This window comes from Python bivittatus, unplaced genomic scaffold (genome assembly GCF_059951505.1).
Source record: "Python bivittatus isolate LINGU-HERP-01145 unplaced genomic scaffold, Pbiv_v1 ctg000590_np1212, whole genome shotgun sequence".
NCBI lineage: Eukaryota > Metazoa > Chordata > Lepidosauria > Squamata > Pythonidae > Python > Python bivittatus.
The window spans coordinates 31,258,747-31,284,583 of record NW_028277086.1 but is presented as its reverse complement, the minus strand read 5'-3'; the positions used below and the strand labels follow the sequence as shown (position 1 = coordinate 31,284,583).

The following is a 25,837-nucleotide window of genomic DNA, read 5'->3' as shown; positions in this document are numbered from 1 at the left end:
TTTCACTATGTTGCCATCTGCCGCATAACAATAAAAACAGGAGGACTTGGCCTCCCCCTCCATTCTTATTCTTAAGCTCCTCCCCAAACCAAAACCAGGTGATCCCCTCACTGCTCTACCTTTTCCTATGATATCTATAACACTATGGTGATACTATGTGTAGCTCTACACCAACTAAAGAAAGCATGACCCAGGCTACCACCCTTGGTTTAAAAAATTCTATATTCATATAACAAACCAGAATCATACTGGGTAAGAATGCAAATATTAAATTAGAGTATCTTCCAGGAAATGGTGAAGTGAATACATTCATGCCACTTGGAAAGTTGATTGCCAGCGCTTCTGCATCAATGAATATAAACTGCCCTGTTCTTATGAATGGCAGTGCTTATCTGGTTTACAATTGCAATAAATCCATCTGGCTTAACTCAAAGTCAGAAATCCATTCCAAGTTTCATGCATGCAACAACAGACTCAGCAGGCAGGCAGTATCCAAACATGGCATTTGCAGAGGAAGTCAAAGCAGGAAAGATGGTGGTCACAGCACTGTGATCAAAGGCCTGCTCTTTTTATTTATGTGCAATATTGACACATATAAAAAAGGGGTGGACTCTGAGTGGAATACCACATCACCATCTTGCCTGCTTTGACACTGCCCTGCCACAGATGCCTTATGTACAAGGAAGCAGCAAGAAAAAAGTCCAAACACAAATTGAGTCAAATCTCAAACCAAGGTCTTGTTGACTAGAAGTTTTAAGACAGAAATCCACAGAAACCTTCATGGAGTGGCATGGTTTCAGCCACCTTTCTGAGCACAGGCTGCTTTCTAAAGACTTGGCCCTGATCAAGACTGGCTTTTTTCAACAAGCTACTCCTGAGTAGCCCTCCCAGGTCCAGCTGAGAAGAAAAGTCCCTCATTTCTGCTATTATGTTACAGGAACTGCAATATAACAAATTCTACTTTAGGCAATTAATGTAGTTTGATTAGTGTTCACTTCAATCATTAACTATTACATTCCAGATTCTGGAATAGATTAAGTGTCTCCCATTCTCAATTTCTGATACATATACTTAAAGCCCTCTTTAAGTATACGGTTGGCTTCATACTCATGCTAATATTGCAATATTTGCATAGTGAACTACTTCAATCAAACTCAGAAGTTGTGAGTCCATGCTTTAAGTGATAAAAAAGAAATAGGAAAAAGAAAAAGCAATGAATAAATTTGTTAGATGATATTAGTATTAAGAGGTTTTTAGATATGCTTTACAATTATGTACACAGCTTATGTTCTGGTTCCATTTTGGAAACTATGACTATTCATAAGCACCCCTCTTTAGAAGTATTCATAGATTATTTGTCATATTAGAACAACTCAAAGTCAGCATTTCAGTGCTATGTTGCAAGCTGATCGCATACATTCAGGAAAAGATGTTAAAGTAATACCCCCAAGATCAATACTCTCATTGTACAACACAGAAAATAAAGAGACCTTTCATAAGCTTTCATTCTTTTTTGTGTTGCCATTAGCAGAATGGCAATGTTTACAAGATTCCTGCTACCGAAGAACAGAAAACCAGTTTGTAATACTGGTATTTTAAGGTCAGTTTTTTTAAAAAAGTGATGCTTATGCCTATCTCAATTATCTGTATTCTAAAGTACTAACATCTGAGAAATTCAAAGGTATTATTCCATATTTCTGATTCCAATACACAATTAAAGCTCTACCTAGAAGTATAGATACACTCTGTGATCCAAGCCTGCCAATTTTAATCTCAGTAAGATAAGCGCTGGAATATTTATTGCTGTGATAATAAAATAATACGCTAAAGCAACCAGAATATAGGATTACAAAATGTTATTTAACGTACGTTTTGGACACTTTTTTGTGAAAAGATTGTCAACGCAAGCTAATGAAACCAGAGATGTAAATCTAAAAACCCAGGCTTCAAAATTTACACAGAGAAACACTCCTATATTGTAAAATGGTAAGACAAAATGATAAAAGCTACAAACGTTTCTAAATATTATTATATGCCCTGGAAAGACACTACACTGGGGAAAGACAGTAAAGCCCAAACCCAGCAGGAACCAGTGGAATCTGACATTAGTTTGTAAATAGTTACAATATTAAAAGGTTAGAACTGAGATCATGGGGTATTGCTTTGGTCTGAACAGTGGTTTCAAAGTTCAGGGAGGGAAGGTATATCAGAAAACCACAAACTCCCTCCTCTTCTCAACTACGTTCAAGAAATTATCATTGTCTTCCCAGATACTTTTTTGAATGAGGCCATTACCAAGATGAAAGGCTTGAGTATACTTCCCATAGGTATCCTCCCATCTTGTGTCCTCTGCTCAGCCAACAACTGAGCACAAACTTGGGGTGGGGAGAATAAACAGGAATATGTAATGCATTCCCTTGGGAGTGGATTTGACCACAATCTCTATCTTTAAATAAATCTCTTGACACTTTTCCTCTGGACCTTTACAGGTTCGAATATGTACACTGTTCTGAACTGTAAGTCACCTTCCATGTTCATTTCAAACAGAAAGGTGGGACATAAACCTAAATGTAAATAAGTATGGAAGGCATGCCACAATTTCCTATTCCCCACAAGCAATACACCTGCATAGGAACTAGTAGGTCCTCCCAGAATTGTAGTACGTGAAGGCACTACATCTGGGGTGGACTATTTTGACCCTTCTGGCCCATGAGGTCTCCCCATTCAACCTACTGATTAGGCCTCCAAGCAGAGAAAGCAACTGTCTGAGAATCACCAAAGGAGACTTCAGAGTAAGAAGGAGCTCCATTTACTGACATCATGTACTGACATCTGGAAAAAGATTTCTCACTCCTGTCCATGTGTCAGTGAATAAATGTATGATTCATCTGAATAATTATAATGCCTTAAAATGTGAAACTTCTGAAAAACCTATTACTGAGATTATTCTAATTTCAGTATAGACCGAACTGCCTCACTTACCTGTAAAATACTTATTTTTACCAGGAAAAAGACTGGTTTTTTAATCACCATTAAAAAGAACATTCATCTAGTCAGTTGAGATTGAATAACAAAACTGTGACGGCATACAAGCAGCTACAACAAAAATGTTCTTGACGAGTGAACAAAGGAGTTCTTACAGAGACTGTCAGTGTTTTCAGTACAAGCCGCTGACTATACAGTAGAGTCAGATTCCCAGGAATGAAGTAACAGCATCAGATGGCCCCATGAGAGGTTTGCTTTGTATTAGGGCAGTGGGTACAATGGATATGAGAACACTGTGTATTCTAATCTAATCATTACTGAGATTACTGTTGGAATATGTGGTCATCTAGTTATACCATGGCATCTGCAGGATAAACATACATGAGAATTCCTGATCTGTTTCCAGTCTGGTCTGGCAACAAGAATTGTTTGTTGAAAAAGACATTTTAAAACAGAATTCACATTTGAATAAAAATAAAATCAAGGCATTTTAATTGAAAAAAGCTAGCAGATTGTTACATTTTTAAAATGCAGTATTTTTTGTTTATTTTAAAAATGCAAAGTATGTTTTAGGTGTGGCAAGCAATATGTTTAACATGGTACTCTGATAAATAAACATATGGTAAAAGCATAGTCAGAAAAAATGATGGGTTGCTGTTATCAGCTAATAGCTTATATTCCTGTCACAAGCTGATAGGGAAATGAATGATATCGGCTGTTTAATGAGACTTCTCTATGACCCACCAGCCAGTAAACTGTTTCAATGCTTGGGAAAAAGACAAACAAATCACACATTCTGTTTAAGTTTCAGTTTATAGAGAAAAAATTTCAGCACTAGAAAAACAAAAAACCTTCGACTGACAGGACAAAGACTGAACATGTAGTTGATTTGCTGATTAAAAAAAAAAAGAACCTAAAAGCCAAATTATGTTTTTCACAACAATCATCTTTGAAATGCATCAATTTAAAATCTCTCAAGCACCCATCCCAGGCCTTTCTTGTTTTTTAAAAATCTCCTTTAATTGGCTTACTTCAACATATTTTTAATTTAATAACAGCTGGAATATTATTTTCTTTCTCTTCCAAAATTAGGTTTATATTATAATTATATTAAATTATAATCATGTAGCAAGTAACCTTACTTTCCAGAAACAAATTGCAAAAAATACTGAGGAAAATTAATCTTATAATAAAAATGGCCCAGCTCTGTTTATGAAGGGGATTTCTAAGTTCTTCACTGGAACAAATGTAAATTTACAGAAGCACGTGGATTGTGATGTATTTATTTTTCACATGCATCAGATACTTTGTTGGGCATTCATTTCCTCCTTTTATCCACAGGGAATTTACCCAATTCTGTGTAAAAAGAGAAATACTAGTATGAGAGAGAAAAAGAGAGAAATCTCACTGTAAAACAGTGAAGCAATGCTTCTATTTTTATCTAATTTTACTTAGCAGTGGGCCCGATAGCAGGTTTTGAATATTTTTTTGTAACCACGTATATTTTGCCTCCCCTTCATGGATCACTGCCTTGTCGTGGCGAAGGGGCTTGCGTAACTCAGTGAAGCCATGAGCTATACCGTGCAGGGCCACCCAAGACGGACAGGTCATGACAGAGAGTTCTGACAAAATGTGGTCCACTGGAGAAGGAAATGGCAACCCACTCCAGTATCCTTGCCAAGAAAACCCCATGGACAATGTTAAAAGGCTAAAAGATATGATGCCGGAAGATGAGCCCCTCAGGTCGGAAGGTGTCCAATATGCTACTGGGGAAGAGCGGAGGGCATTTCCAAGTAGCTCCAGAAAGAGTGAAGCGGCTGGGCCAAAGCCGAAAGGACGTTCAGCTGTGGATGTATCTGGAAGCGAAAAGAAGGTCCGATGCTGTAAAGAACAATATTGTATAGGTACCTGGAATGTAAGATCTATGAACCAAGGCAAGCTGGATGTGGTCAAACATGAGATGACAAGATTGAACGTCGACATCTTGGGAATCAGCGAACTGAAATGGACGGGAATGGGTGAATTTAATTCGGGTGACCATTATATCTACTACTGTGGGCAAGAAACCCTTAGAAGAAATGGAGTTGCACTCATAGTGAATAAGAGAGTGGGAAAGGCAGTAATGGGGTACAACCTCAAAAACGACAGAATGATCTCAGTGCGTATCCAAGGCAAACCATTCAATATCACAGTCATCCAAGTCTATGCCCCAACCACTGATGCTGAAGAAGCTGAAGTTGACCGCTTCTATGAAGACCTACAACACCTTCTAGAACTAGCACCAAAAAAAGATGTCCTTTTCATCATAGGGGATTGGAATGCTAAAGTAGGAAGTCAAGGAGTAATCGGAATAACAGGCAAATTTGGCCTTGGAGTACAAAATGAAGCAGGGCAAAGGCTAATAGAGTTCTGTCAAGAGAACAAGCTAGTCATAGCAAACACTCTTTTCCAACAACACAAGAGACGACTCTACACATGGACATCACCAGATGGTCAATACCGAAACCAGATTGATTATATACTTTGCAGCCAAAGATGGAGAAGCTCTATACAGACAGCAAAAACAAGACCAGGAGCTGACTGTGGCTCAGATCATGAGCTTCTTACTGCAAAATTTAGGCTTAAATTGAAGAATGTAGGGAAAACCACTAGACCACTCAGGTATGACTTAGATCATATTCCTTGTGAGTACACAGTGAAGGTGATGAATAGATTTAGAGGATTAGATTTGGTAGACAGAGTGCCTGAAGAACTATGGACGGAGGTCCGTAACATTGTACAGGAGGCAGCAACTAAAACCATCCCAAAGAAAAAGAAATGCAAGAAAGCAAAATGGCTGTCTGATGAGGCTTTACAAATAGCTGTGGAAAGAAGGAATGCGAAAAGCAAGGGTGAAAGGGAAAGATATAAGCAACTGAATGCAGATTTCCAGAGAATAGCCAGGAGAAGATAAGAAGGCCTTCTTAAATGAACAATGCAAAGAAATTGAGGAAAACAATAGAATGGGGAAGACTAGAGATCTCTTCAAGAAAATTGGAGATATGAAAGGAACGTTTAGTGCAAAGATGGGCATGATAAAGGACAAAAAAGGCAGGGACCTAACAGAAGCAGAAGAGATTAAGAAGAGGTGGCAAGAATACACAGAAGAACTATACAAGAAAGATCTTAATGTCCCTGATGTCCACGCTGGTGTGATCACTGACCTTGAGCCAGACATCCTAGAGAGTGAAGTCAAGTGGGCCTTAGGAAGCATTGCTAACAACAAAGCTAGTGGAGATGACAGGATTCCAGCTGAGTTATTTAAAATACTAAAAGATGTTGGTGTTAAAGTGCTGCACTCAATATGCCAGCAAGTTTGGAAAACGCAACAGTGGCCACGGGATTGGAAAAGGTCAGTTTACGTTCCAATTCCAAAGAAGGGCAACGCCAAAGAATGCTCAAACTATCGCACAATTGCACTCATTTCACATGCTAGCAAGGTTATGCTCAAAATCCTACAAGCTAGGCTTCAGCAATATATGAACCGAGAACTACCGGATGTACAAGCTGGGTTTCGAAGAGGCAGAGGAACTAGAGATCAAATCGCCAACATTCGCTGGATCATGGAGAAAGCACGAGAGTTCCAGAAAAATATCTACTTCTGCTTCATTGACTATGCAAAAGCCTTTGATTGTGTGGATCACAACAAACTGTGGCAAATTCTTAAAGAGATGGGAATACCAGACCACCTTACCTGTCTCCTGAGAAATCTGTATGCGGGCCAAGAAGCAACAGTTAGAACCGGTCATGGAACAACCGATTGGTTCAAAATAGGGAAAGGTGTACGACAAGGCTGTATACTGTCACCCTGCTTATTTAACCTATATGCAGAGTACATCATGAGAAATGCCAGGCTGGAAGAATCACAAGCCGGAATTAAGATTGCAGGGAGAATCATCAACAACCTCAGATATGCGGACGATACCACCCTAATGGCAGAAAGTGAAGAAGAACTAAAGAGCCTCTTGATGAGGGTGAAAGAGGAGAGTGCAAAAGCTGGCTTGAAACTCAACATTAAAAAAACTAAGATCATGGCATCTGGACCCATCAATTCCTGGCAAATAGAAGGGGTAGAAATGGAAGCAGTAACAGACTTCATTTATTTGGGCTCCAAGATCACCGCAGACGGAGACTGCAGCCATGAAATTAAAAGACGCTTGCTCCTTGGGAGGAAAGCTATGGCAAGCCTAGATAGCATATTAAAAAGCAGAGACGTCACCTTGCCGACAAAGATCCGCATAGTCAAAGCTATGGTTTTTCCAGTAGTAATGTATGGCTGTGAGAGCTGGACCATAAAAAAGGCCGAGCGCCAAAGAATTGATGCCTTTGAACTGTGGTGCTGGAGAAGACTCTTAAGAGTTCCCTGGACTGCTAGGAGGTCAAACCAGTCAACCTTAAAGGAAATCAACCCTGATTGCTCATTGGAAGGATCGATAATGAAGCTCAAGCTCAGATATTTTGGCCACCTAATGCGAAGAGAGATCTCTTTGGAGAAGACCCTGATGCTGGGAAAGATTGAAGGCAAAAGGAGAAGAGGACGGCAGAGGATGAGATGGTTAGATAGCATCACTGAAGCAATGAGCATGAAACTGAGCAAACTCAGGGAGGCAGTGAAGGACAGGAAGGCCTGGCGCAATATGGTTCATGGGGTCACGAAGAGTCGGACACGACTTAACGACTAAACAACAAATATTTTGCCTTCTTAAAATGATTAATATTTCCCCAAAGCAATAAAAGCTTCTCAACAATAGTAATACAATAACATGCAATAGTAATACAATAACATAACAATCAAAAAAGTAAAAAGCAAAGCACAGTAATTACTAAACACCATTACTTTCTACACACATTTATCTACAATTAGCTTTTTCTAATATAATTTCTCTTATAATAAACCAGGATGTTAAGTATATGTCAAATGAGAACAATCTATTGCTAGTTGTGTTTGTAGTATAGTGATGTGCTGCATAATTACACCAAATCAGTGTAACTGCTAATGTTTTAACAGTTGAAACATTCATTTCCTTCTTTTTCTGAGAACAGTGCTACAAGGAAGTGAAATCAAAGTAAACCTGGAAAATGGTAGAAATGCAATTACATACAGTATATAGTGCAAGTATGCTAATTAATCACAGTGTTGAACCTATACTGAAAGTTTAGGAAACATTTAAGGATGCATTTCTTTTGGCTGGCCTTTAATTGTTAGATGATTTAGGGTTTATTTCATTATTAATTTTTATTTTTTAATTCTTTTTATCTTTTAATTTTTGTTAGCCATGGAAGAATGGATTATACATCAAATCAAATCAGTAAATCTGGACATAGTTCAGACTGGGCCCTATGCCTATTGAGTGTGAGGAATGCCAGTCAAAGCATGACAATGGCAAGGCACCTCCTTTCAGTTTATACTCCAGAGTGAGAGGGGAATTGAGCAGAAATGGATTTGGGAAAACAGTCTGAAGAGGCTCAGAGTTTCAGCCTAGGAAAATCTCTATCTGGCAGAGAGACAGGTTTGTGAATATATTTAGAGCCAGGAAGACAAGTATTGACAAACTATAGTTAGGTCCACAGTATCAAGGGATGGTGTTTATAACTCATTTTAAGTTATTTAATAACAGTTAATTCATTTCTTAATGTTAAATGTTAACAAGTAACTGGGTCATCCAATATCTTCCCCTTGTTCTACCTAGTTATGCTATTCAGAGATATAGAGGAATAAAGAAGAAAACCAAAATACTTTCTAAACTAGAAAAAGAGCTTAGTAGTGGCAGCAAAACAAGTAAGTTTTTTATAAACTTCCCATAGTTAATAGGATTTTACTTTAATTTTGAAAAATAATACATAGCTAGTTCCTGGTCTGTATCTAAATAATTCTTGGTAGCCAAAATATTGCTATACTCAAGAACTATTTTCATCATTTCCCCACCAAATCCATGCATATTTAACTCTTTTTTTTTATGAAGTGCTGAATTTCATTTCTAACTGAGTCACCACAAATTAATTACATGGATAACTCTAGTATAATGTAATATTAAACCCCCAAAAGGTTGAAATAAAGAAGTGTAGAGTAATATATTAGTGGACTCTCTGTTTGTGGGCAAAAAGCTGTCTTTCATTTTCATTATTTAGATTTGATCATACCTGCATAAAAGTAATTTGGGTGACTCAAAAGCAACAGGGACTTGCCATCAAATGCTGTAGTGTGGAATGTTCCTATTTATGGTTCCATGCAGTTATATTTCTTCTTAAGACAATCCATTCCATTCCTTCTCCAATCTCTGTTCCTTCTCCAAACAGATAATGTGTAACTTCAACCCTTTTGTGACTGTGGTTCCTAGGAAAAGACCCATCACTTTTAGAGACTTGCAGCCAGGTATTACATTTGTGCCCCCTTTGCTCCGCAGCACTTTTTTGGAATTGAATTTCAGCTGCTGCACATCCTTGCAAATATACTTGAGCCACAACTATTTCATGCTCCTGAATGTTGTAGTTTTAGATGGAAGAGACACCAGCAAGAAACATAAACGCTTACACAGCCAAAAGTGTTAGGTTACCAACATGCGTATGGCTATCCCTCAACATAACCCTGAAGTTTCAACATTTTTAAACTGACTTTCAGAGTGGAGATTAAGAATTGTTTTAACACATGTAAGTATAATAATTCCATTATATCTCTGAATTATTTATGTGATCGGAAAGACAAAGAAAAAAAAAGAAAGCAAATATAAAATACCGAGTTCTGTTTGTCTAAAAACATTAACGGCAAAAGCACTAAAAAAACCTTAAAGCCGTTAAGGCGAATGGTTTGATAATGTGGAAATTTGGCAAGAACTAAGAATAAAAAACATAGTTGAGAGTTCCTGAATAACATTATTCAAATTTATAGTCCATCCTATTGCTAAAATATATCAAATATAGTATACAGTCACATTTCTGAGGTATGTGACTACTATTCCCACTAAAAACAAAAAATGTCAACTAATTATACTGTAACAATGCTAGGATTTGAATGGAATTTTATCATTTTATCCATTTAATTCCACAACTCCATAGGTAAAAATCAACAAATCCGTCATGAGTTTGTTCACAGACCATTCAAGAACTGTAATTTTTACAGGCTTTGCTTGTTCCTGACATTGCAACATTGTCCTAGATGCACGGTGTTAAACATGCTATCATGGTTTACAAAAGCAGACAAAACTGTATTAATAACATCAGCACTAGCTGAACGCTATTCCTCTACATAATGTTCATACTGCAACTATAATAAGTAAAGCATTTTAATAATTTGTTTGGCACTACCCTTGACAAAGTGACCAGTTTAGTTTCTTGCGTCAAATAAAACTGTCTTGCCAACTTAATTCACAATGGAAAGTTGTCTGCTCTGCTCTGCACGTAAGTTTACATCTTTTGGCAGAGTAAACTACTAACGCTCGTTGAAGGAAGAATGTGAAATAGGATGGTCAAATGAAATGGCGGAGAATACTGAAACGTGTTCACAACCACCTCCCATAAGTAATCCAAATTTTTTAAATCCATGAAAAGACAGCAGGTGAGTTTCTTCAGTTCCCCTGCAGAAATCTCTAAATATTTATGGTTAGCTACTATGAGTAGCTTGGTTAGTGTTAACATGTATGAGTTTTAAAATCCAAATGACCACTAGATGACAATAAAGGGATACAGAAAACTCATAAATGGTCATCTGTAATTTTGCTGCCTGGATATTTGTCTTACAAAGTAACCTGGAAATAAAGTGTGCCAAACTGCATAGTGAATTTGTTTGAAGGCTCCATCTGTGGTATTAATACAGAACAATGTCCATGATAACTGTGACAGTCCAGGACCCTGATCTTGCCATTGTGGGACCAACTCTGTACCAGATCACCTTATATTTCAACTCTTCTCCACTCATTCACTCTTCCTTCCTTGGGTCTTAGGATTTTTTTAACCCCCTCTATAAATCCCCAACTCTCTCTCTCTTTGCCATTTTTTCTATCACAAATCATTATAATTACCAAATTTTCTGATTGTTACAGGATGTGGCCCTTTTAACTAAAAAGCTATATTGGAACCAAGAAAAAATCAGGTGCAGGAGAGGCGCTGGATGGCAGGACAGCATAAGGACTGGAATTGGCTTAGATTGGATCAGGGTGTGAAGGCATCTTTGGTGCTCCTAATCACTCTTCAGAAACTGTCTACCGCATGCCCAGCTCCAGTGCCACTAAAACTTGCCTGTCATCACTGGGGCTGCTTAGGTTAACTACGCTCATGCATGGCCATTCTTTTACACTACTCCCTTTGCATTTGTTGAACCCCAAGAAAGGAAGCAGGATCTGTCAGCATTGCACCCTCAGTACCTCAGCTGACATTAGCATTGCTTTCAGAAAGATACAGAGGCCACCTTGTTGCACAACTTGCTATTAGTCAACAGTAACACAGAAAAACTGCAGAAATAGAGAAGTATAACTACAGTTCTAAGCAGCATTCTTTCTGATATGCATCACAAGAGATTAGGGACGTTCATATTAGTGCATGAAAAGGCATCAGTGTTATAGCCTTTGGGCTAATAAACTACAGTAATTCTCATGCACCCCTTATGACAATTTGAATCTGAGTACCCTGTTCAAGAATATGAGATATTATTAACTTGCATGTCCAACACCTGGAAATAATACTCTTCTGACAACATCTTTTTTCTCTACTACCTATTCCGCACTACAATTGCTGGAGGATGTAGCTTTGCAGAGACATACGAAAAAGGCTAATTAAGAAATGTATAGTTTCCATTAACAAGGACAGAAATGGCTGTGACTCATTATGTTTTTGTGAATGCTTCCTCAGAAGTGTGGGCTTCTTCACTTAAGCCAGTTACATGGTCTATTGTAACTTAAACTTACACTAAGTATTTCAGTGGTACAACATGCTGATAATAAAGCATCATAGGCCTGTACCACTTGACTTACACAGAAGGTATATCAAAATACTAACTTCCAGACTACCTGAAGACCCATATCTTCCTCTAATTACACTGAAACTGCAGAGTTTACAGAAACCCAGCCTTGAAGCACATACGTATAGAGCCCTCCTTATTTTCTCACAAACTTACACATCTGCTATTTTTACAAAGCCAGTTTCTGCAAATCTCCAATTGCCACTGAATTTTATGATCATGACTGAGTTTTCCCAGCCATGCCTGCTTTCTCTAGCCAGTATAAACATTAGTCACACTTCAGCCTATGTCCAAACACTGATATCTAGTCATGCCATATACAACAGTCTTAGCTTTATCTAGCTGGAGCCAGAGTAGCAGTGAATGAATTTGCTGCTGGATCTCCCAGCAGGTAAATGTGCATAGTAATTATGCAGCAGGTAATTACTATCTGAGGAAGCTAGGGTGGGCCAAATTAAAGTGGAAAACTGGCCGACAGAAATTAAGAAACCCTTTCTATGACCTTTGCTTCTCTGCTTCACGTGTTCTTTTTCAGAGCAGCTTTTCTTGAAAAAATCTGGGTTTGTAATCTATATGCAGTAGCTTTCAGCGTGATTTCGGCTCTATTAATGCAGTGCCAGTAATATAAGTAAGGATTTGCAGGATCCCCTTCAAAGGTGGGAATGTGGGGGCTGATCTGCGTGGCAAGCAGGTGCACATGAAGAGTTGATCACCCAAAATTGCTTGAGAAAAGGTCTTGGCATGAAATGTCAAAAACCCACATATCTCTTAGCAAATGGCCTCTACAACAAGCAGCTTTTACACTGCTTAGCTACTGATTCATTGCAATCAGGACACAGAGGAGAGAAGAATGTTTGTTCCATATACAGTACACATCTCTGTGTGTTAGAAGACAATTAATTAAAAAAACCCTGATATAAAAATAGAAAAGCCCTTGCTTCTTTCAAGAGGGAATCCCAAAGTGTGGCATAGATCTGCTACAATTAAACATCACTATCTTTTCTTGATTTATTTTTGAGAAAAAGCCAAAATCGTAAAGGATATGACATTCCAGTTTTGGAATTTGCTCCGAAGCAAATTTCATCTCGTGTTTATTATTCCTTTGATAACAGACAAAGGCCTGAGCAATTCTTCTGTTGTTTTAATCTTAATTTTCTATTCTGGTTGCACTGTGGCCCCCTAATTAATTTCATATGGCCTCCTAATTAATTTTATATCTACTCTTGTGGCTTCTGCTTTTTAATAGCTTTTTAAATTGACTGGTTAATTTACTGTTTTGTCGTCTTTGTATACCACATTAGGAGTGGTTCAAATTGACTTGGGAGTGAGAAAAAGGGGTGCTGTATCATGTATCCATTTTAAGTTTGCCCATTCAAAAATCCACTTCAAAATCCAGTTGGAGAAAATGATTTTTATTTCACCCCCTTATTTCTCATATAAAATTCTAAAGAAGCTGAGATTGACAATGGGCAGACACAACAATGTTTAATCTGCACTGAGTTCAGTTATTTTTATTCATTCTATTTCTGTTTAACCTATCATATTTGCCTACATGTTGAGCTTAATTCCTACATGCAGCTGTTTTAGTATGATATGGAAATGGTCTGTCACAGCCTTCTTCCAGAATGTGTTTACTTCACAGTCTAGCCAACAGAATTGGTTTTCTGAGGAAGTCTTCCATCCACGTTCAGATCAGGTCACTCCTGCATAGTTTCCTAGATCAGCCAAATGTTCCCATAGTCTATTAACTTTTTGTAAGTTTTCACACAGTAGAGTTATAGAGTATGTTCATACCTATTGTTTCTTGGAATGTTGCTTCTCAATATGTTTGTTAAAATGGAGTTTCTTAGAACCTTTTCACCTGGAATGTGGGGAAGAGCATTTTCAACCCTGAGAGCCACACAGATGCCAGGTTGGTAATCAGCAGCTGGAAATTTGCATGCACATCCCAACTCACACGCACATACACCTCTTCACAGACATCTCATCCAATTCCTTTCTTCCCAATGTCTACTGTAGAGTGCTGGTATCCTGATGCCAGTAGTGGCAGGAAACCAGTAATATGATCCCTGCCATCTAACTGATCATATAGTGCTTGGTTTCATGCTATTAATGGCAGCAACCCACCTCCCCCTCATCCAGCAACCTAATCCTCAAAAACTATTTGGCCATGCTGTTCAGCTGGCCAGTGGAGAGAAAGGGGCAGAGTGTCTCTAGGACCACATTTTTTGGTGGCTGAGGGTCACATATAAATCTGTGCTTTTGCACACATGAATTAAACGTACCTCTCTGAGTACAAACTATTGTTCATATGAAGAGCACATGCTTTTCAGAGAAAAGCTCCTGGTTTCAGTTTTGATACCCTTAGTTAAAAAAAAACCAAAAAAAGATGCCAGGAAGTATGATTGAAAAAGATTAGGCTTTGAACATAGTTCTAGATTAGGAGTGATCCCGCAAACTGCATATGAAACTGACTTTCACACATCAACCGATAATGAAGAATATTTAAAAATTCAACAAAAATAAGTGTATCTTTTAAAAATCCAAATTTCTAAATACAAGCCCATAATGAATATCCATCCAAACTACTGTTTATTTTCCCAAACAGAAATATGGGGGGGGGGGGGAGGAAGGTTGCACCATTCATCTGCCATCTAATAAGATGAATCTTGAACACATTTCAGCTATTTATTTTAATTTTAACTTTATTTTATATATCAGTTTATATAGCCACCTATCTTACCAATGCAACAAAACTTGGTACATTAAAAAAATTAAAAAACACCATTCCCAGCTGAGTAACACAAAGTGATTCCTGAACACACTATTCATCAATAGTGTGGGCTTGATTACTCTCCTGGCCCCCATGCCTATGAAAACAGTCAAGTCTTCAAGGCTTTCCAAAAGGTGAGCAGAGTCAGGGCCAGCTGAACCTCAAGCAGTATAGTGTTCCAGAGGGCAGGCACAGCTATGAAAAGGCAAGCTTCCTGGGTCCCACTAGATGACAATCCCTAACCTGGAGCATGTCCCTCCTGCCCAATCTAATGGGACAGGTAGAAAAAACCCTGATCCCATGCTATGCAGGCTTTATAGGTAATAACCAGCACCTTGAATTGCACCTGGAAGCAAACTGGAAGCCAGTAGAGCTCATGGAGCAAAGGTGTAACATGGGTAAAGTGAGACACACCCAAAATTGCCCATGCTGCTGCATCCTGGACCAATTGAAGCTTCCTGATGTTCTTCAGGGGCAGCCCCATGTAGGGTACATTACAGTAATCTACTCAGGAGGTGACCAAAACATGAGTGACTAAGTAAAGTGCCTTCTGATCCAGGAAAGGGTGCAATTGGTGCACAACATGAAACTGTGTGAAGGTCCTCCTATCTATGCAATACTCTGCTAGCAAGTGATGGTTACCAAGCTCTTCTTTATAAAATCAAGCCACTGTACAACATTTCTTGTATAACCATGTACATTCCATCTCAAGATGCATATTTTAAAGCTGATTTTTACAAGATACATTTACTTATACCTTTGCTAAATCCTGTTTTTAGAATGTCATTCAAATAGAAAGCTTCCTGACTCAAACTTGTGCAAGTATAGCGAAGGTACACTTAAAAAGTATGGCCTACGAGCAGGTTTATTTAATCTATATGTCAGGGGTAAGTTGCACAAAATCATTTTTAAATAGGTAATATAAACACATCCTTACAATTTATACTGCAGAATGTTTTTTGCCAAGATTACAAGGTAACCATCTCTACCACAGTAATAAAAACTGGTTTCCTTGAATTTTCTGTACAACTCCCCAAATAATTATTTTACAGTGGAGAAGCTAGTCAGAGTTTTCTAAACCTTCTGTTTGAAAGATTTATCTTCCCATTAATAGGTTCTATAGTCATGTTAATATAATGCAAAGGCTACCCTGCAAGAGAAGATATTGGGGGAAAAAACCCACATGTTTACCAAGTCAAAGTTGCAACTAACATTCAAAAAGCATGAACTGACCAATACAAGCCACCAGAAAACACCCAGGAAGCTTTAAATTAAAGACTAAGAAGTTCCACTAATTTTGAAGGGCCTAAGTATGATTAAATCTGAATTCAAATCTTTGCATCTGCCTTTGTATCCCACCTTCAGCACCATTATTGCCAAAGCAGCTAACAAAAAATATAGGATTAAAAATAAATGCCATGCTTTGCTTAAGTATCCAAGATGCTCACATAACAAATTACATGGTTGTCAAAAGATTTTGTATTTGATTTCAGTATAGCAAGTACATCCCACATAATTCCTAAAAGCAGACTAATTCACATCAATTTTCAGCTACATGGTAATCGCGGGGACTCCTTCGAAGCACATAGGCTAAGGAAGCTTAAGTGAATGCTCAGGAGAAAAAGCCTTTAATCAAGTCAGCAGATACGCCATTTATCTTCAGCATCAACTACAGGTTTAGTTAGGAAAAAAAAATCATTCTAAGAACCAGTGAGGGGAAAAATACATATGACTTGGTTTCTAAACAGATTTATACACTCCATAACTCAACAATCAATGCTATCAATGTTGTGCAACCTCATTTTAGAATGATTGTACAGCTCAAACATTTTGATCCCCGTTCTCTTCTCACTTTGATATCCAATTTGATTGAACCAAGTAAGTTCCACACAAGAAAGTATAAGCTAGTTAATTCATAGCTAACAAAATTCTTCTAGTCTGTGTCATTAAAGCAAAGAATGAACCTACCTGGAGGTTGCAATTTCCACTTTAGTTCTAGCCATGGCAGCTGCACGCTGGGCACCTTCAAGTGCTCGCTCCACTTTTTCTTTAGTTTTTGTGTTCCTTATTGGTATAAGCTGCTTCCTTATTCCACGGACCAAAACATTGTTTTTATACTTTCCCTCTTCCTTGGTGCCATCTGGAAACATGGTACATCCATATCCATGTCTCTTGTTGTTTAGCCACTCTCCTTCATATTTCATACCATTTGAACGCTCACTAATACCAAAACCATTACGCTTGTCATTCTTCCATTCACCCATATAGGTTTCTGTGGTGGTAGCATCAACGTGGTCTTCTACTGGAGAGTAATCACAGTCCATATCTCCAAAGCTAATGGTAGAATTGGCATCACTAGAACTAATCCTGCTCATGGCAGCATCACTCCTGACAGAGCTACGTTTGCTAGAAATAGATGATTTTGATTCAGATTTTCTAAGTTTTATACTACCAAGAAGAGATCCTCTTCTGAACAGGCCTCCTTTTTTCTTACTACCAATACTATCGAGATCACTGTGAAAATTCAACACAAACCCTCCTCTAGTTCCAGCTGGACTGTCTGCAGTAATATCATGTAGAACAGTGCCATTGCTCTGCTCGCTACGGAGTGAAGCTAGAGATGTCCGGAGGGGTGAACGGATCACAGTCGCCATGCCATAAGGAACACTTTGTCGCATACCATAGCCATGTCTCATCCCTCCTGTCCACTGTCCCTGGTATGTACCTTGTCAAAGAAAAATAATGAATGAAATAAATACATATTTGAAGCTTTTATTCATATTGCATCAATAGTCCTCAGGATTCAACTTTTGTATTTTCACTACAAAGCATTAACCTTGTCTGAATTTTTTTCTTTTGATTCATTTAGAAAGAGAGTGAAGACAACAGCACATTACAAAGGTTAGGTTATGATGGGCGTATATTTAATCAGCATATATAATATTGAAAGAAATGACATGGAAGCTTCATATCTCTCTATGTTGTATTCCAACTGTTGGCCAAGGGACCAGGGGGAGTTTGGAATTGTGGAGTGATACTTCAACAAATAGGTGAGCATGGGTTAAAGACTGCAGACTGTTGAGTCAACACAAAGCCTTGATAGAAATAAATGGTGGTTTTTGATAAGGATGCCAGAAGAGACACTATATACTGTATTTCTTCTGTAATCTGGGACACTGGGATGGCTTAGTCTCTCATCTATTGCATCCAGAAACTGATAGCAGTAGTTTAATTTGACCTTGAGGGTAGATTAAGTCACAGTGAATAGATGATATTAACACTATATTCCTTCCTGACTTCAGCTGAATCCAATGGGACTTGCTTCTGAGTAGATCTGTCTATCAAACCTGTGAGGCAAATTAGAATCACTGTAAATCAAGGTGTTCAGTAAGCTTCTTGCTTCAGAAAGTACCTGAATCTGGATTATTCACATCTGAAATGCTGTAAATTCAGCTGAATTTGGTCATTATTAAATGGCATGAAAACAAAGGATTTAAATTGGTTGCAACTGATTTGTTTGGTTTCAGTGAGATCAAATCCTAAACCTATTTACTAAAAACTTAGTACCATTTCAAAATACCTTTTTGAAGGTATTTATACCATGTAAACATGAGATAAGTCATGATAAATATTTGTTAGACTGCCACAAAGGTCTATTGTGGACTCACTAACAAGGAGGCCTCAGTCACAGCAACTTTGAGGGCCATGTATATGGTATTCTGTTTAGTACTTATATAAAATACTTGGCAGTTCGATTGTGACATTTGATAATTTACAAAATACATTGTATCTTAATCAGATCTATAAATATTACTGTTCAATACACTGAAGACAGCTTGGATTTCAGGCTAAAAAATTGGCTTTTAAAAATTATCAATTACAATGTAAGTAATCACTGCATAGGAAGCTCTAGGAGTACAAAAATATTTTTATTGTATATTCTAGGAATGCAGAAAACATCTTGAAATTTTTATAAAGAGAGAAGCATTTTAAGAACAGCACATGTACACAATCATGAACATGAACCTATAGAAATATATCCTCCCCAGATTTTACATAATTTTAAGGAATTCAACAATACATTTACCATCAGTATAAGCTTAAAAAAAACACAGTAAATATGAAAGCAAGATTTTCTTCAGTAGCAGCAAACTACAAAAGGATTTGAACTTTAATTCTATATAATGGATTTTTTTAGCTTTCACAGTTAATACTGACATTGTTGAAATGTTGTTTATTGTACTTTTTGAATGACTGAGAAAAGTTATTATCCATAGGCAACACTGGAAATAATTATTTATACTTTCTACTCATCATTTCCAATGCATTAATCTCATATTTAACAGCACACTTTAATAAAACACCTACGTAAAAATACTTGGTAGTTCAATCCTGTAAATTATATTGCCATGTAAGATTTTGTATAATGTAATATATAAGATTGCAAAGACTTCGCTCTCTGAAGAAGTCTATAGTGATGGGAAAGGTGGAAGGAAAGAGAAGAAGAGGACAACTAGCAGCAAGGTGGATGGACTCAATTACAGTGACAATGAGTGTACCATTGGAAGATTTGAGAAGGAGCAGGTTGGGGACATAGTGTCCTGGACAAAACATATGTGGTCACTAAGAGTCAACACCAAAATGTGTTATGTGTTAATGGCACATAATTGATCAATCAAGACTGAATCGGAAAATGACCTTTTGAAAAGAATGAAGAAGCTACAATTCTCAGCCTATTTACTTGAAATAAGCCTCATAAAATACACTAAGAATGGCTTAAGAACCTAGAGCATAACTGTAAGATATGAAGATAAAACAGATTTTTTAAATTTACAAATTTAAAAATATTTTAAAGGAAAGCATATCAGTTAAAGGATATGTTTGAATATATCTGAAATCAATTTTAGCACTAGGTACCCAGCTATAATCACTGAGATCATGGCTGAGTATATATATTTCTGGGTGTATGTATGTATGTACGTATTTATTTCTAGGTCTTCCAACTCAGAAACACTGATCCTCTGATATGAATGGAATAGAAGAATGGGCTGCAATAGCTCCTAAGTAAATTTTATGGGAGGCTCACTACATATGTACACACTCACCAAAAGTACCATCTGGACACTTATGTACCAGCAAACACTCAGAGAATTAAGCTACAAATGGGTCTTCCATCTGAGCAAGAAGTTGCATAGCATTTGGCCATCACATTCTACAGAGTGTGCCAAGACAGAATAAGATTTCTTTAAAAACATGTTTATTTTTTCTCTACATAGATTTGGATATAAAATATTGTGAAATAATCTGCAAAGTAAATTTCTTGTACGTTATTTGTGCAACATTAATTGCTCAAGCAAAATAAATATTGCTGTTTTATTTACATAAGTATTTTTATTCTGTCTTTCCTTAAGTGTGAGATGACTGTGAGATTAATATATGGAAGGCATTACATTAGTAAACTATCTTTAGGTTAGAATACATCAAGAATGTTACTATAGCCTCCCGTAAATGTTGTCACTGAAAACTGGCCAAACATTGACTAGCGTTCAAATGAGGGTGTCAGTGAAGGAATTATCTGAACAAGATGTACTCTCTCCTGAAGGTGCTTGTTTGATACCCTTGCAATGTTCACTTTGAAGCCAGAAGAAATTCAAAGATTAATTGCAAAGTTTTTTTCTTCCAGAATAAAGTGATAGGTTTAGAACAGGATAGAAACATCATAGTAGGATGCTCAAGAACGTTGTTTTTGTCATATACCTTATATAAAATAGATTATTTTAAAAGGTTTTTTTTACAATAGAAAAAAAGGTTTTTTTTACAATAGAAAAAAAGATTCACTACAAGAGAGCCTATAAAGAAGCATTTTACATCAACTGTTGATATGCTAACATTATCCTCAGCAATTAACAGGACAAAACATACGATCACTTGTTATCTGGGCTCATCACAGCTTATACTAAATTTTAACAAGGAATTAATTCACTATATCTAAGAGATCATTTAAGCACAATTCTACATCTAAAATCTGTATGCATAAATGAAGATGAGAATTGTCTTCCTTTTCACTAATCCTTTCAACGTCCTGCTGGATAAAAACTATAGTGGGAAAGGGACTGGTATATTATGTGTTCTGGTCATGTTCTGTCCCCCTCTCCCCAACTGTTTCCACTTTTCAGCAGTTTTGGGGCAAGGAAAGTATTTACAACCTTCTGGGTTGTCCACTTCTTCCAGCCTGTCCACTGCTTAATTGTCGTGATTGCTCCTTTTTAACCATAAACAGATGGGTGTGGAGGTGAGATTTCTACCCCAAAGGTCACAAGGTGACCTTGGAGGGGAAAACTCACAATTCAAAGCTGTTCTGGGAGGCAGAGATAGGTAGGCAAAGAACTTCAGGTTCTTAATTAATTAATTAATTATGAATTATTAAGACTTAAGTTTCCTAATTCATTAATCTCATATAAAATTATGTCCTTTAAATTAAAACAATTGATAAATAACAAAGAGAGGCAATATGGCCGATATATTTCTATTCTACCTGTTAAATATTATTTAAAAAATCAAGGAAACCCCCCCCCCACAAGTAACACTCCTAAGATTCCTAACTGAACGCTCATTAATTCTGGATGTTACTGACTGATCTCAAGTATTTCATACATTTGCAGTTTCATATCTGTATGAAACTTTTTTTCTGAACTCATTTCAATTTGATTTCAGACCTGAATGACAGTGCCCTGTACCCCCTGATGCAGTGTTTTTCAACCCTGGCAACGCTAAGATGTCCGGACTTCAGTTCCCAGAATTCTGGGAGTTGAAGTCCAGACATCTCAACGCTGCCAAGGTTGAGAAACACTGTCCTGATGTATAGTGAGAAAAGAACTGCGACCCAACTTATATTCCTGTATCTTCAATATCTACATGGAGCTGCTCAGTGAGATCAGCTGAAGTTTTACAGTTCAGGTGCCATCAACCCGCTCATTAAACTCATGTTACTTCTTTCAGCATGGTAGAAACTCTGAATCAATGTTTGAAAGTACTGTAGTATTATACCATATGAAGGAAGCCTACTGAAGCTGAACTCCAACAAGACAGTCATTATGTTGATAGATGATTTGGTTGACTAGAAGTATCAGACATTTAATTCCTTTTTATAATGTATTTTAGCTCTGCTGGATTTGGTTGGCTTCATGGCTTCTATTTCTTTTACCTTTATTTTCATATTTTTATTGAAATGGTATGGCACGCTCTCCACCAGTTTTACAGTTATGCATATAGGTGAATGTATAGTTGAATGTATATTGCTCTGTGAGATCTCACCATAAAAGAGTTGGGTGGTTGTGTGAATTCTACATCAAAGCTATTTTTATTAAAATCAGTTTGATTTCCCAAGTACAGCTTGTATTATCAATATTCTATCAATGTAGCCAGAACAACACATCTCTCTGAAATGGACAGAAAGGACAGAAAAAATCCTGATGTTTCCTACCAGTGATACTTAATTTTAGACTGGCATATTTCTAAAGAAAAAGTAAGAATAAAGATTCAAATCCTTTGTGATTAATTGTGAGAGAACTTCGCACTTAAGGTGCAACTTAATAACTCAGAAATTCTTTGGCAAGAAAGGGTTCCTGAGGATGACTTGAGTGAAATTCCAAATTGAAATCAGATTAGCCGTATTCAGTTCTACCAATGCAAATACTACCAGGGAGGGAGTGGGGTACATTGGAAATTCCTGGCAAATTTCTAGTTGCTGTCAAGCAAATATTTTTGGCTCACAATAGTTTAACAATGGAAAAAAGTGAAATGATGCTAAAATGTCTCTACCGCAGTGTGAAAGATCTATGAATGTTGCTCAGATCTGATATTTAATTCTCGGGTTTGCTATCATTTGAGCCCATTTGTATTTCTTTGCAATCGCGTTATCGATTGACAAGTTTATTTCAGCGAGGAGGGAACATACATTTCTTTGCAAGCCACAAGTCTCCAAGAATTCATCTGAATGCGTTTATTCATTGTAGATGAGAGAGGGGTTAAAAAAAAAAAGTGAAAGCAAGAGAAACCAAACGCATTACCTGCTGAGCGCACCTTCGCACTCCTGAGCCCCGCGGTTGCACACGCCCGTGTGGAAGAGCAGCGCTTTGCATGCCCCAATGTGCGCCGGCCCCGGGCGCCCCCTAGCGGCCGTTCCTCAGCTCACCCACTCACCTCCGTCCCCGTAGGTCTCGACGCCGTAACCGTCCTGCAGCCCGTTGCTCCAGGTGCCCTCGTAGCGGGCTGGGCTGGTGAGGCTCTGGCGCACGCCGTAGCGGCCCTTGAAGCCATGCGACCACTCGCCCCGGTACATCCATTTGCCCTTCGTCTCCACGCCCAGCCCGTGGCGCTTGCCCTGCGCCCAATACCCATGGTAGGTGTTGCCGCTGGGCCAGGTGTAAGTGCCCACCACCTCGAAGCCGTGCGCCCACGAACCCGCGTACTCGCCCTGCCCCTTGGGCCCGGTGCAAATGCCGTGCCCGTGGGCTTTGCCGTCCTCCCAGCCGCCGCAATAGGTGCCGCCATCGTCGAAGTCGAACCTGCCGCCCGTCATTCAGGGGGAGCGGGGCGCGCCCGGGCCGAACTCAGCTCCTTCGCCACCTCGCGCTGCTGTTGCTGCCGCCGCCGCCGCGCGCTGCGTTCCCTGCCAAGGTGCCCGCGACAAATGCCGCCGCTCCGTCCCACTCAGCGATCTTCGGCTCGGCACGGACTCCCGCCCTCGGCTCCGCTCCTCCCCTCCTTGCCCGTCTCCTCCTTCCGTCCCCAAGCCCTCGCCGTCCGGCTCTATCCCGGGCGAAGGAAACGAACAGGAGGCGCGGCGAGCGAGGCGGAGCCCGCCGGGGCAGGTGGCTCAGGAGGCTGAGCGCGCGTGAGAAAAGGCTGATTCCGGGAACTCGAAAGCCAAGGCTCGCCAGCCCCAGCCCCTGGAGTTGTCGTCTGACCTCAGGAGGGCGAAGCTGGGTGTGGGAGAGGGGCGAGGTAGGGGAAACCGCTTGCGCAGCCCTTTGGCCACCTGAGACCCCCGGGGTGAACGGAGCCCCTCCTGGGTATTGGCAGTCCCAGAGCCCTGAGCTGGGAAACATTGGAAGCCCTATTAGGCTTCTGTCTCTGAGCATGAGCAGAGACCTTTATTCTTGAACAAGTTTTCCCTCAGGATGTGACTTAGTTATTGATTTCCAAAATTACAGCTTCCAAGATTGAATTGCTTCAGGCTGTGGATGAGATACCAGAATTCTAATTCTCTGGGTGCAAAACATGCCTTCATGAGCTGAGGACTACAAAGCCAACTAGGTTGACTGTCACTGAAACCTTGCTAGGTACTTTAGGTTATACCTTATGTATTTAGTAGATGTATATTCTTACATTGTAGCATTAAAAATCTCTCTCACACACAAACACACAGGCAGACTCTAAAAAGGTATACATAGTGTAACTCATTCCTGTTTCATTTTCCTGTATGTGGAGATCAGGCTGGAACTGTTTGAGGAAGACAGAGTTACTACCTTCGTTCCTTGCACATCCAGAAATTAATCAGGTCCATCCCGGGAGTGAAGTGCGGAGGACATCTGCATCTGTTGAATGTTGAAGTACTGCATACTTGCTTGAAATCTTTGCTTAGCCTTGACAGTCATTTAGGTCACCTTGGGCAAGATCCCCTTTCTACCTAGCTTGCCTTTAAAATGTTTTAGTGAGGATAAAATGTGAAGAACTCATATGCTGCCTCAATCTCTTGCAAGAAAAGCTGGACGTAGCTATAACCAATAAGCTGTGAGCATTCTCTCAGTCAAAACCCTGCTTTTAGCATTCCCAGCAAAAAGGCATGGAAAAAAAATGGCAACAGGGTACCTTTTAGATGCTGGAAGAACATCTAAAAGGCAATAGAAATAAACTAGGATCCTATATGCATAAGGCCTTAACTCTAATGGTTATGGCTTTTGGCCAACAAAATAAACAACTCGCCTTTCCCAGGGGTACTTCCTTCCTGGGGTTTAAGGTTTTCTACAGAAGTCAGAGCGAACACAGCTTTGAAGCGGAAGATCTGCAGATGAGAAGGATTGGCTAATTAGAGCGATGGTAACACAGAACAATAGAAAAGTACGGTGGAGGCAGTGACATGCCAAAGGAAAAGAGGGAAATAAGTTTGGCAGGCAAGAGGAAAAATAGAATTAAAAACTACAGGAAGGGGGCCTTGGAGAAACAATAGAAACAAATGTAGGTTGTCATGGGAACCAGCAGGATTGAGCGTTCAGAGAAGGATGGCAAATACATGACAGGCCCATAAGTGGAATGACAATTAGGTGGAATGTCCATCTCCCATCCCCAAGTGAAATCATAGTGTCCAGGGTGAAACAGGAACACCTGGAGTGGAATAACAACTGTATGTGTTCAGGCAGATACTGAGGAATAACAATGAGAGCTGATACTTGACTTGCCAGCAGTGCAAGTTGTGAGAAAATCCTCCAATCCAGTTTTAACTCATTTGTGAATTTACAAGGTGATCCTGAGAACGTAGGATTTGGTTAGATTGGACGTTAGTTTTGACTATTTTTATAGAGGAATAAAAATGCTGTACTTTCAATAGGCACATAATTTGCTTTAACCTGGAGATTCTGTTCTTAGAACAAAGAAGCCAGATTAAATATGTGTGACAATTTTCAACTTTGGAAATGCCCTCTATAAGCATATATTTCTGATAGACATAACGTTTACTGGAATTTTCTGAATAAATAGTGTCACAGGAGTTAAACTGGGAAGAAATATCCAAACAGCAGTGTGACTTTTGGTTTTCTTATGGGTGTATTTTGGGAAGTGATGTCTAAATTCTGATATATGTATTTATCAGTTATTTTATATATATTATAGCTTTCCACAGCTGACAATAAATAACATGAATATCTTCGATCAGAGCAGGTTGAACAGGGTAGAAGACCTCAAACTAAGCATTCACATTTAGAGGTTAGGGTGAGGAGCATTTTAGAGTGGCATACTAATGGTAATTCTTTTTATGGAGACTTAAACAGAAGGAATTGATTGGTAGAGAATGTCATCACATTTTTCAAATG

The 25,837-nt window shown here is 38.7% G+C and overlaps 1 protein-coding gene across 2 annotated transcripts in view; it reads right to left on the bottom strand.

Moving 5' to 3' along the window:
- JPH1 (junctophilin 1) overlaps positions 1 to 23,479 on the bottom strand; it is a 77,895-nt gene extending 54,416 nt beyond the window's left edge. For both annotated transcript variants that reach the window (XM_088149221.1, XM_088149222.1), the window contains exons 1-2: positions 22,950 to 23,479; positions 16,716 to 17,472 (exon numbers count right to left, since the gene is read on the bottom strand). In XM_088149221.1, the coding sequence (XP_088005347.1) occupies positions 16,716 to 17,472; positions 22,950 to 23,328 (1,136 nt within the window). In that variant the 5' untranslated portion in view covers positions 23,329 to 23,479. The remainder of the gene's footprint in view (positions 1 to 16,715; positions 17,473 to 22,949) is intronic.
- Positions 23,480 to 25,837: the final 2,358 nt, after the last annotated feature.